This window comes from Schistocerca serialis, chromosome 5 (genome assembly GCF_023864345.2).
Source record: "Schistocerca serialis cubense isolate TAMUIC-IGC-003099 chromosome 5, iqSchSeri2.2, whole genome shotgun sequence".
NCBI lineage: Eukaryota > Metazoa > Arthropoda > Insecta > Orthoptera > Acrididae > Schistocerca > Schistocerca serialis.
The window spans coordinates 32928389-32941390 of record NC_064642.1 but is presented as its reverse complement, the minus strand read 5'-3'; the positions used below and the strand labels follow the sequence as shown (position 1 = coordinate 32941390).

General features: G+C 47.7%; 1 protein-coding gene across 1 annotated transcript in view; it reads left to right on the top strand.

The window, feature by feature from the left end:
• The window catches only part of LOC126481726 (muscle M-line assembly protein unc-89-like), a 1115867-nt gene that overhangs the window by 276524 nt on the left and 826341 nt on the right, over positions 1-13002 (top strand). Inside the window, exons 19-22 of the mRNA XM_050105679.1 lie at positions 2513-2893; positions 2945-6877; positions 7022-7180; positions 12163-12471. Of these exons, the coding sequence (XP_049961636.1) occupies positions 2513-2893; positions 2945-6877; positions 7022-7180; positions 12163-12471 (4782 nt within the window). The remainder of the gene's footprint in view (positions 1-2512; positions 2894-2944; positions 6878-7021; positions 7181-12162; positions 12472-13002) is intronic.

Below are 13002 nucleotides of genomic sequence, written 5' to 3'. Positions count from 1 at the left end.
CCCACTAAATATCTATTGAAATAACAACACTGTGATAGAGCTTGTTGCTTTTAAACACTTAACTTGTATTAACTTGTACAAGGTGACTGCAAATCATGACTTTTACAATACGTCCGTCACTATGCAAAATAGAATATCTTAGTGATGTTCAGCAACGTATTGCAGCCGCTGACAAGATTTTGCTACTGATGGATGGTTTAGCAGCTTTTACACAGTGGCTTCCAAGTTGTAATTCCCACCGTAATATTTGGCCAGTACAGTGGGTAATGCTGCAACATAATGTCTGCCTCCTTCACAGCAAACAATGACTTCCCACTGGCTCTTGTAATAACACTGCCACTTCTTCTTGGTTGACAAATATCTGCTTAATACTGTAGAACTATATGTAGCAATAATTCCCCGTCTGTCCGAGGCCGTTTAACAATGATTGTGTTCATTCTAATCAACACACAATTCAATACGTGGGCATTGCATCACACGGTACTTCACAACAGAAATGGAAGTCGTTAAGCAAATAACTCGATCAGTTTTTGTTTGAGTTCTTCTTGTTCTTCCAATAGGCTTTCATTCTTTCCGAAAACGCTTGTTTACGCTCATCCGATCACTTTTTTCTGTATTTTTTTTCTTTTGGTTGCTCTGGTATAACTTCTGATTTGTCTGCTTTGTGTCTGAAGATGTCTATAGAATGTCGGCTGGTCTTATGTTTGCATTATTTAGGTCTTTGCGAATTTCATCTACGCAAGGTGTGAAATTCTCAAGTGGAGGTAACATAATCTATTATTCTCTTCGCCAATCGATTTTCTGGCTGTCGGCTAAGATGGCCGACGAATTTCATTCGCCTTTTCCTAACATCAATTTCGGCGTTTGAAAACTTATCTGTTGTTTTAATTGATTGTAGCCTATAACCGTTTTGGGTATATGCCTTCTGCCTTGAATTTTCCTGATGATCTTTCTTCTTGTCTGATGTCTTCAAGTTATTGTTTTCTGTTAAGGGTTAGTGTTTCATTATTATTATTATTATTATAATTATTATTATTTCACAAGCTGCGACATCGTCGCTAAAAAACAGCGACCCGTATATGTGATTAAATTCCTTTAATTTACGTCTATGGTCACAAACTGCTTGATAACAGATTACTGGTTTCGATCTATAATGGCCATCATCAGATCTGTTTCATAAAAAGAAAGTCCTAATGTACTGCAGCCATAGTGGCATCGTCAAATGTTAAATTCGGAATCAGCACCAGCATCGTCAAATACATATAAATACCATCACATGTTGTAACCTCCCTACAATAATTTAAAATAAATATTAGTATGATTCTAATTTAGTGTAACCTCACCAAAAAATTCATTCACGTTTTGTTACCTCCCTACAAAATTCTTTTCACATTAACCTCCACACAAAATTCTTTCTGATTTAATCTAAGCTCAAAATTCATTCACATTTAGCGTAACCTCACAACAGAAAAATTCCTAAACCTCTCAACAGTAAAAAATTATAATTATGTCGTTCACATTCAGAGTAACGTCCCAATAAAAAACAAAATTCAGTAACCTGGTAATAAAACAATGTAACTAACCTCTCAATTAAATTGTCGCTCACTTATGACTTTTCAATAATTCACTGTGAATTTAACCTGGTAAATTTTGGACGACAGCAGTGCTGCGTCATGGCCCTGAAAGATCATTCTGAATAAAAAAAGGAAAAATTCTTACCTCAGTGAAGTCGCCGGATATATCTGCTCTTACAATAAATTTTTCCGGCACAGCTCTGTGCAATGCTGGCCGACCTATCTGTCATTTATGAAAGGAAGCAACTGATTTTTCTATTGCAATAATCGGGATGATCATGGATGGGAGAAATTAGTAAATTCTTTAAATTGAAATGAATGGTTGTTAAAAGTTACATTTTATGAGAAAGATTATTATTACGAGAGTTTTAAAACACTTACATGCGACTTGAGATAACATTACTACATATGCGCGAGGCTGCTTTTTACCTTATACAATAATACTCAGGCTCCGGCATCGCTCCACCGCGACCGGGCCAGCCAACACGATACACCATACCAGACCAGAGCAGACTCCAGACTAGCAACAACTTACTGCTACAGCTACACAGTTCCTACTGCAGTCAACACTGCTCTCTGGTCAGAGATTCTCTTATACCTTTTCTATTGCAGGCAGCGCATGAGCAGTACATCGAAATTACATCTGCTCGGACCTCTTACAATGTTTTTATGAAACAGATCTGATGATGGTCATTATAGACCGAAACCGGTAATCCGTTATCAAACAGTTTGTGACCATAGACGTAAATTAGAGGAAACTGATTATTATTATTAATATCATTGTCTGCATACATAATGTCGCTTGTACAGAACCCTCAGAGCGCGAGGGTTTTTGTATAACAGGAACTGGTCGGTAACACTGGAAAATGTGAGGCACCGTAATTTACAGACGTTGTCTGTGGTATGAAGAAATGACACATGGAACTTTTCTGATGCAGGCCGTGCTGGAGGCTAGTGGTGACACTCGGCTGTTCGAGAACGCCGGCCGGTCCATCCTGTCGACGCTGGAGAGACCGTTCCAGGACCTGCAGCGGGGCATCGCGGCGCTGGAAGAGCAGGTGGGCGGCGAGGGCCCGTCCTCCGGCGTGCTGGGCGCGTCCATCCTGGAGGCGGTGCTGTCGCCGCTGCGCGAGCTGCAGAGCGGCATCGCGCAGGTGCAGCGGCAGGCCGCCACCGAGGCCGAGGAGGACGGCTTCGAGCCCGACGTCAAGCGCTACGCCGTGCTCAAGACGCTGTCGGGGCCGGTGGCCGAGCTGCAGCGCGCCGTCGTCGAGATCGGCGAGCGCTTCAGCGTGGAGGCGGCGGTGGCCGGGGGCGGCGCCGGCGTCGCCGCGGCGCTGCTGGAGGCGCTGGAGCGCTCCGTGGACCAGCTGACGCGCCGCGCCGTCTCCGTGTCCAAGCTGGCCGTGCTGCGCGGCAAGACCGTCTCGGAGACCGAGGGCCTCGCCGTGCTGGGCAACCTGGCGCCGCCGCTCGTCAAGCTGCAGAAGGAGGTCATCCGGGCGCAGAACGAGCTGCGGGCGCGGCCGCCGGAGGGCGGGGACGGCAGCGGGGGCGGAGCGGAGGGCGCCGCCGAGCAGGCGGCCGCGTGGGGCGCCGTCGCCGTCAGGGCGCTGGCCAAGCCGCTGGCCGACTTCCGGAGGGGCCTGCTGGCGGTCGAGCGGCAGCTGGCGGCCGAGTCGGAGGAGGAGCCCATCCGCGAGGGCCAGATCGCCGCGGCGCTGCGGGCGCTGGCCGACCCCGTCGCCGACCTCATGAGGGGCATCGACGGGCTGCAGAAGGCCGAGGTGGGCCAGCCCAACCAGGAACTGATCCAGCCGTTCCAGGAGCTGCAGAGGGGCCTCACTCAGGTGCAACAGGTCGTGTTCGAAACGTCTCCCGAGCTCATACCGGCCTCCGGTGTCGTCAAGAAACTGACACTGTCGTTACAGGAGGTGACTAAAAAACTAACTGACGTAGACGCTGCAGTTGTAGGATCATTCACGCCTGAAACAGAACCGGCGTCCAAATTAACAGGCCTGGCTCAGCCGATGAAGCAATTAAAGAAGGGTCTGGTTCAGATAGCCCAAGCGACTAGCTTCTCTGCAGAAGACATCCCTGCCATTGCTACTCTCGTACAACCGCTGGTTCAACTGCAGAAGGGTCTCGAGAAGATGGAGAGGCAATTGACTGCTGCTGCTCAGTCTGTCGACCCCACACCCGAAAAGAAACTCACCGCTATAATAGAGCCCATTAAGGAAATGCAGAAAGGAATCAGAGCTATTAAACGACAAGCTATCCTCGAACCCCAGTCTACAAATATGGAATGTCTCGAAAGCCTCGTCCAGCCCTTCGAAAATCTGAAGAGGCAACTGGAGGAAATAGAAAGAAAGAGACCTGAGTCACCTGGTATAAGATTGCTGGACGAGGTGGTAAGCGCAGCAGAGGCGCTGCACGCCGGAATAGAGTCTATAGAGAAACACGCTGCTCTCCTAGATGCTCGAGACAAGAGCAAGCTGGAGGTCCTGAGTACCCTTCAGGAGCCACTAACGGAGTTGCGTACGCAGTTGTCTGAAGTGGAACGCTGTAGTCTGGAAGGCTCTGGCAAAGACACTGTTACAGAAATTATAACAATTTCAGCTTTGAAGAAGCTTGCGGAACCACTGAAAGAAATGACGAAAGCGATAGAAAACATTGATCAGCGGCTTCATTATGGAACAGAAGACGTTACTGAGAAAATGGACTTACCAGACATTAAAAACTTGGCGAGTCCAATCAGGGAATTACAACGAAGCCTTTCTGCTGTTCAGCAGCAAGCCATATTAGAATCTGGCGTAGCGCAGGATCTGACAGGACCGTCCATCCTAGAGAGTCTGTTTCAGCCACTGCAAAAACTTCAGAAGAGCTTGGTGACTGTCCAAGCTCGAACACAAGAGACTACCCAGCTGAAAAAGTCGAGCTCTGCCGTCATTCTGGAACTAGCACAATCTGTAGAATCGCTGAAGACTGAAATAGATACTCTGCAGAAGGTGAAAGTGACAAAAGTGAAGCCTGAAGTGCAGACCGGGACTGTAACAGTCCTAGAAGCACTAAAAAAACCTCTGGAGGAAATGCACAAATCTGTAGCGACCATTGAGGAGCAGATTGTAAAAGAAGCAGAGGCTAGGGGAATACAGTCTGAAGTGGCAGATCTGTCCGTATTGGAAGGATTTATCGAACCGATAAGGGCTCTAGAAGCAGAGTTGAAATCTATTGATAAGGCCGCATTAGAGGAAAAGTCCGCTGCCATCTCAGTGCTTGAGAAGTTGTCAGCTCCAGTGCAGGAGTTGCGGCGGACTTTCGAGGCAGCGGAGCAACTGGCGACTCAGGAGGCGGAACCAGTGTACGGCAAGGCGTGCATTTCTGCACTGCAGATACTTTCAGAGCCCATTCGCAGCTTCGAGCAGTCTCTTGCCGCCGTGGAAGAGCACCGGGAAGCGGCGGCGAGGACCACGCAGGTCAAGGAGCGCGTGAAGGTCATCTCCGACGTAGCCAAACAAGTGCGGCGTGTGCACCACGGCGCGGAGGCACTCGAAAAGTGCGCGTCGGCGGAACCCAAAACGAAACTGAGGCGCAAGTCGGGCCTGGCTGCGCTGGGCACGCTCTGCGCACCACTCGAAGAAATTCTGACCGAACTTCAGTCAGCCGAGGCCAAGATAACTTCGCCTAAGGAGACAGTGTCCGAAGAGGCCGCCGTCCAGTCGCTGGAGAGCTTATCGCAGCCACTTGAGGCCTTCGAGAGCGCCGTCCAAACTGTGCAGCGGCTCATCTCCGATCCAAACAGTGCAGAAGCTGAGCGGAGTGCAGCACTAACCGCTCTCGCGAGTGCTGTCAGTGAACTGCGGCAGGGCGTAGCCAAAGTTTACCAGCAGGCTGTGCTCGAATCGGGGGTCGGACCCGGAATGGACAAGTCCTCCGTCCTCGCGCCTCTAACGGCACCTCTGCACCGTCTTCAGAAGGCGCTCGCAGCGGTAGAAGAGCGAAAGATGCTGCGAGCCGTCAAGATCGAGCCGAGCGTCCATAAAGCCAGCATTCTAGTCCTGGAAAGCATTTGCCATGCTGCTGAAGACCTCGCTCGAGCAGCCGACGTCCGAGAGGAGGCTAAAGCCACTGCACTTGCAGTACTGGCTGAGCCACTGCTGAAGCTCAAATCCAGTGCCGAGCAGGCAGAACAGCGGCTCGTAGAGTCCAGTGTAAAGGAGCTCCCACATCGGGCGACAGTCGACATACTACAAGGTGTAGCGCAGCCGCTGGAAACACTGGCTTTGGCCGTAGAGCAGGAGCAGCCGCTGGAAGAAGTGGCGGCATCTCTGGAAAAAGTACAGCACGGAATAGCGACACTACAGCGTCAGTCCTCTGAAGAGGGCACAGCACCGGAGAAACGTATTCTGGCAGAAATGGCAGGACCGTTGAGAGAGCTTCAGCAGAAATTAGTGGTCCTGTCTGAGGAAGTAGCCAAGAAGGTTACGGTCAAAGAGGTACCGGTGCCAGAGACGCTCAAGGCCGTGCGTTCGCGTGTAGACGAAATAAAGAAGGACATCGCTCTTATAGAGAGAACGGGCGAAGAAATGACGGAAGCAGCTGCCAAGGAAACCTTAAATCAGGTGAAAGAGAACCTCGCACAGATACATGAGCAAGTCCTGCAAGAAGCAGAGGAGGAGAAGCTTGGTTCGGCTCCTGCTGGCACGTCAGTACTGGAAGCGTTGGCGACACCAGTGGAGGAACTGCAGAAAGGTGTAGCTATAATCGAGGAGCAGAAGATGCTGGAGACAGATATCGAAGCGAAAGTAGCTGCCATTCTCCAAACTCTTGCCGGGCCGGCGCAAGAGTTACAGCGAAGTTTGGAGCGAATAGAGCACCAGGTTGAGGCCCGAAGTGCCACCACTGAAGCGCTTCCGTCGTCCCAGCAGGCAGCGGTGTCTGAAGTAGATCGAGAAGGAGCGAGTGCCGTTCTCGCCACAGCTGAGTCGAAGATTACGGGAGCCTGGGAAGAAGCCCAAACGACGTCTCCACTGGCGCCGTCGGCAGTGGCCGTCGAGTCCCGCGAGCAACAGTTAGAGAAGGCGTCCGTTACAGCGGTGCAGGCGCTGAGCGAACCCCTCCAGCAGATCCGCCAGGCTCTGGCGCAGGTGGAGGAACGGGCCGAGGAAGTGAGTGGCGAGTCGCGAGCGGTGCTCGCCGCGCTGGCGCGTCAGGTGTCTGAGCTGGAGAAGGGCGTCGCCGCCGTGGAGCAGCAGGTGGTGCTGGAGACGACGGCGCACGACGAGCAGGCGCAGCTGCGGCTGGTGAGCGCGCTGGCGCGGCCCGCCGCCGAGCTGCAGCGCAGCCTGGAGCAGCTGGAGGCGCTGGAGCAGCTGGAGGCGCTGCCGCTGGAGGCGCGCCCGGCCGCCCTCTCCGGCGTCGCCGCCGCCATCGCTCGGCCCGTCCAGGAGGTCCAGAAGAGCGTCGCCGCCCTCGAGCAGAGCGTCGTCCTGCTGGAGAGCGTCGGAGAGCCAGAGGCCGTCAGGAAGAGGAGCCTCGAGTCGCTCAAGGCCGTCGTCACGCCGGTGGACGAGCTGCAGCGCAGCCTCACCCAGATACAAGAGGAGGTGAGGGGGAGGCGCATGGCGTGCCACTTGTCCAAACGTGTGATTCGTTTAACAAGGCATGTTTCGCGATGAAATCAGCCCATTACCAAGGTCTATGGAAAAAGGGAAACATCATTACTTGCCATTATTACACATGTAGCCTGTCTATATTGCCACCCAGTATTATGTACCTTAAAAGCGGTGGCTCGTTATTTTCAGGTTACTATTCCTTGCTGTAGGGGCTGTGATTTCTGATATTTTGTCTAAACCAGCAAGGTAAAACAGAGGGCACTACTTCCACCATATCAAGTGGATTTAGTCCTCACGTACTCACACTGAGCCGTGAACACTTCCCAGTTTATCAATGGGGAATAATTGGACATGATTATTAGTTTCACAAGCTGCGACATCGTGGCGAAAAAACACAGTGACCTATATATGTAATAAGTTTCCTTTAATTTACGTCTATGGTCACAATCTTTTCTGTTTAACAGATTACCGGTTTCGGTCTTTAATTACCATCATCAGATCTCCAGCAAAAATGGGAAAAATATAAATACACTCGCAAACTGTATACAGCTTAAAAACAATACATAGAGCATATTGAAAAGTAGTACTGACAAAATTTACATTTGTGCACATTAAATGTGAACAGGCATACCTGTCTCATAAAAAACAAAGTCCTAATGCACTGCAGCCATAGTGGCATAGTCAACTGTTAAATGCGGAATCAGCACCAGCATCGTCAAATACATATATATAACATCACACGCACGAGTCATGTTGTCAGTAAAACTACTGTTTAAAACAAGCTGCCGTACAGTAGCCACAAGATGTTTGTGTAGTAAGTTGACCAGATGTCGCTAATGTCAGCGAAAATAAAAGGGGGATACAATAGTTAAACTCTGTAATAAGCTTATAACGTATAAAAAGTGTTACAGTAGTAAAAAGCAATAAAAAGAAGAACACGACAAAAGTAATATTGTTAAAAAGACGAAGAGTTAAAAAACAGTGGTCGACATATGCTCTAGTGCTAATATTCTAGGCAGTGACATAAATATTAAACAATGTTGAGATTGCACCGGGTAATATAAACAACATAAAACAAATCGCTAAAGGAGCCACAAATGAAAGGAAATATAGTTCTGCACATAACCAGCGCCCTCTGTTAGCGCTAACTCTAGAATTCCGTACAGGCGGGAAGTAGTTGGAGGAACGTGACCGGCAGATCTGATGATGGTCATTAAAGACCGAAACCGGTAATCTGTTAAACAGAAAAGATTGTGACCATAGACGTAAATTAAAGGAAACTTATGATTAATACTGTTATCAGTGCCATGCGTGCAATGGTCGTGCCAGGCCCGCGATACTGAATCTTTATCCTATTCTTAATGCTGTGAGACCTGACACGACCTTATAGCAACCGTTATAGCGCTGCATTATTCTGTGACACTAGGGGTGATTTCACGTAATGAAAGGGAGAATGTAAGATTAAAGGACTCATTTATTAAACAGTTGAAAATTGAACAATAATACATCCAAATGGGGGTGGGGAAGAAAGATTCGAGTTCAACAGTCTGCCCCAACGTACGTTTATAACAAGCCACGATAGCAGGATAAAGGGAATTTTAGTAACGATCGCCGTTTTATCAAATGGGCTCCAATTTTCTAAAGGAAGGGGTTGCAGGCAAGCAACGACCACCACCAGGAATCAGCCAAAGACTAAGAAGGATGCTACTGTGTGTGAATCGTTAGGTAGCCTCCCGTACTAAAGGAATAAAACCCGGGAGACGCCAAACTGTTCACAATGACCTATAAGGTTCCCTCTGGGCCACAGGGCGCGAATCTACAGGGCACGTAGGCGCTCATGCTTACCGAACTTCATCTCCTGGAAGCAGCACCTCCGGTCTCCAGCACGGTCACACTAGAACTGCCCTACTGCCCCTTTGTCCACTATCCACCCGCGGAAAGCGGTTGGCGGCTACCCGCGAAAAACGGGCGCGCACCTGAACTAGCCAATCATAGGGCCGCAATTTCACAGGGAGGCGACCTCGCGACGTTAAAATTGAGCAGAAGTAGCGGTTACAAGGTTGGTAAGGCAGGTTGGGGAACTGAGAACAGGAGAAACTTTGGCCACTACTGAATGTTCAAACGACACCATGTGTTACCCTGGCGATCGGAAAAGGGATGGGAAACGGGAAGTCATCATGGCTGCTAGGAAGACTGCTGCCCTCGCCCATAAATAAAGAAAATTTCTAGCGCCAAGGTCCCCTGACAGATCAGTGTGAGACAAACTGTAAAAATCATCAAATAAATCAGGCAACCCATAGAAATTATTAATATTGCCTGAATTATTATTTTACCGAATACCAGAATACTGAGATTGGAAATATGAAACACGAGCACTGAATGGTGAGTGAAGTGGATGTCTTTCAACCTTAAAATTAATATGCTGAAATGCACAGTCAAAAATAACAAGCAAGCAGCAAACATGCATCATCAAACATGTAAATGCCTCGATTACATCATGCTGTAACATTCATAGTCCTGGAGAGGTCTTACTGCCAATCACATACCAAAACGTCACTCCAGAAGAAATGGGTAACATTTTTTTTTAAATGCCACTTTTTTTTGCACCTTTGTTATTCATGGAGTCATAGAAACGTTCTTCCCACTTATATTCAAATACAATGTCATTCAAAATGCTTTAGACAGTAAGTGTTGTCAGTATTGCTGTTAGGTAATGTATTATTACATATATATGAAAACAGCAACTGAAAAAGTTTTTTTGTTCCATTTTCACGAATCTTGAATGTGTGAACCGTTAGTCACTCGCCCTGAAGTGCCGACGTCGATGCCAGTCGCAGCTACCCTGATACATCCTCGTAAGTACGCAAGTCGTAGGGAATTTGGAGTGTGAAGTCAGTGTCTTTGATGTAAACTCGCAGGTAAAAATCTAACAGTGTCAAGTCCGGAGACCGTGGTGTCCCCGCCAGCAGCTGGAGACTGCCATCTCATGCACGACCGATTCACTGTCGTAGTAGCTCAGTATGCAAAGACTCATGGACATCGTTATAGAAGTGTACTATACCATCATCCTAATGACAAACGTAGTTATCACTGTCCTCCTGCAATTGCGGCATGAACTGCGCAAAATGGCATCTCCGTTTGTCTGGCTCCTTTGTCTACAGCTTTCGTGGAATCATGATGATTAAGTGATGCCGCAAGATTCTAGTTGAATCTTGCTTTCATGAATGGTTCAATCTTGGACCACATTCCCTCCACACGAGCTAAAGTTAAATAGTCCTCTCGCATGCGACCAAACACTTATCACGACAGCACATTAATAACGGCTTTAAATAACTGTATGTCTCATTATCTTGCCCAGAGGGGTTCAACAGTGCATTGCAAAATTATTGCCAAAAGTCACAAATACTTGCGGGAAAAAAACTTTGCTCAGCTCATAGGTTTTCATTAATTTCGACTATTTTCCTTAACAGACGTATTCTTACAGCTCTTAGACTACTCATCCTAAACGTTCTAAAATGTCTTGCATCAAGAAAATTAGTAATTAAGGAAAAATTAATTCATTACAATAGTAACAGTGAAGAGTGAAAGGAGTAATTTTTCATCACAGAGTTATTTCTCGAAAATGTTTTTAAGATGGTCACCTACAAAGTAAATATAGACTGCCGATGGCACACAAGTGCTGATAATATTTAGGTGACACAATGAAGAGAAATTTTTGTTCTTCTGAAAGAGACAAAGTGTTTTAACATTTTGTGGTAGCAGAAAAATGTTTGACAAACAGGGTCTCGAACACAGACTCTTGCCTTTCAGACCGAATACCTTTAGTGACTGTGCAGCCTAAGGATGACTCAAAGTGCATCCTCATAGCTTCACTTAGACCAGTTTGTCTCTTCTAATTCCCAAACTTACCGAAGCTTTCATACATGCAGGATTACTCTGAAGTACTTCTGGGCTCACAGAAGGCGATTGTGAAAAAAACTACAACACATGTAGGGAAAAGTTGCATATCACTGAATAGATCATGTCAGCAAGTTTTGATTAGTAGTTCGCGCCATGGTGTAGTTTCACTAGGGGGAGGCGTATCAGAACATGTACAGAGATCATCCACCTCGCACTGTCACATCGAGATAGTTCGCAATTGGAGATAGGCATCCCAATGAACAGTTCTGCCGCGCGGGATTAGCCGAGCGGTCTAGGGCGCTGCAGTCATGGACTGTGCAGCTGATCCCGGCGGAGGTTCGAGCCCTCCCTCGGGCATAGTGTGTGTGTTGGTCCTTAGGATAATTTAGGTTAAGTAGTGTGTAAGCTTAGGGACTGATGACCTTAGAAGTTACGTCCCGTAAGATTTCATACACATTTGAACCATTTTTGAACAGATCTTCAAAGAGGGGTGCCGTACCTTCTCGTGTAATCCTGTCAGTGACAGCAGTCAATTACACATACTAACTGACGTTTGCCATGTCACAAATGGTGCCATGTACTAGGCACCTGTAATGCAAATTAAAAATTAGAAGAGATACTCTCTCCACTGATATATGTCTGTTTTGTGAAATCTTGTAGTTTTCGTGTAATTGTGTTCTGGAAGCCTGGAGAGACTTATGAATAACACTGTACTTTTCTGGACTCACACGCATGGAAGAAACGATATTATGGAGAACGGCCTTTGTTGCAATTTGGGTATTGTTTCCTGCATGAATCGGTAATTTTGGAGCTAAGTGTATACCGCTTTGAAACTTCCTGGCAGATTAAAATTGTGTGTTAGACTGGGACTTCAGTTGTGTCTGGATAGGTCAGTTTGTTCGAGCATTGTCCATGGCAGGATCAGGTTATGTGCACCTGTCCCGCCCCATCACACAGTTTCCGTCTACCTGGAAGCTTCTAAATTGCGCACTACCCACCGCAGAGTGAAAGATTGTCATTGTTCTGATATGACACCTAGACTAAGTCAGCTGTCTGTGTGTGTCTGGTGACAGATGCAGGTGAAGCACGCACAGCAGGTGGAGTCCGCCGGCGCCGGCCTGGAGATAGTGGAGTCGATGGCGGAGCCTCTGGCGCAGCTGCAGCGCAACCTGGCGGCCCTGGAACAGCGGGTCGTGGCGCAGGTGGTCGACCACGAGGAGCAGCGGTCGCTGCTGCAGGAGGTGGCGCAGCCGCTGCACGACCTGCAGGCTGCACTCGTCAGGATAGAGCAGAAGGCCGGTACCACAGACCACGGCAAGGGGTCCTCGTCCAGTGTGGGAGGGCGTGGCGTGCGCTGCAAGTCTGAGGCGCAGCTGCTTTCGGTAGCCTGTTGCGAGGGACTCAGCACAGTGATTGGCATCAAGTTTCATACTTTTTCTTGGGCGTTTAAACTGTCCATTTTTTTGACAATTTCATAAACTGTTCATTGGTTCATTAATATTTTGGACTGTTATTTGCTGTCACATTGCACTATTCATGGACAGCATTACCAGACAAATTACTCTCGAGAAACAGCTATCACTTAACAACTTCCTAAAACGTGAGCCTGTGTGACTTGTTCTCTCTGGCACTGAACATTTTACAATGGAAAAGTATCTTGAAACTGATCGGTTTATGCCCAACAATATTTAAGATGCAGTGGGTCTATGGCCATGATAAATTTCGTGAACAGTTGCATTATCCTCAACATTTCAACTATGTTGTGTCTCGCATTTGGTATACACTGGAGCCACTTGAGACTGGGTATATGACAGAAAGTAAACAGTATAAATTGAAATTATGGTTTAATCCCAGCAATAATAGCTAATTAGGCATTTTGATACCATTCAAGAAAATTATCATTAACACAACAT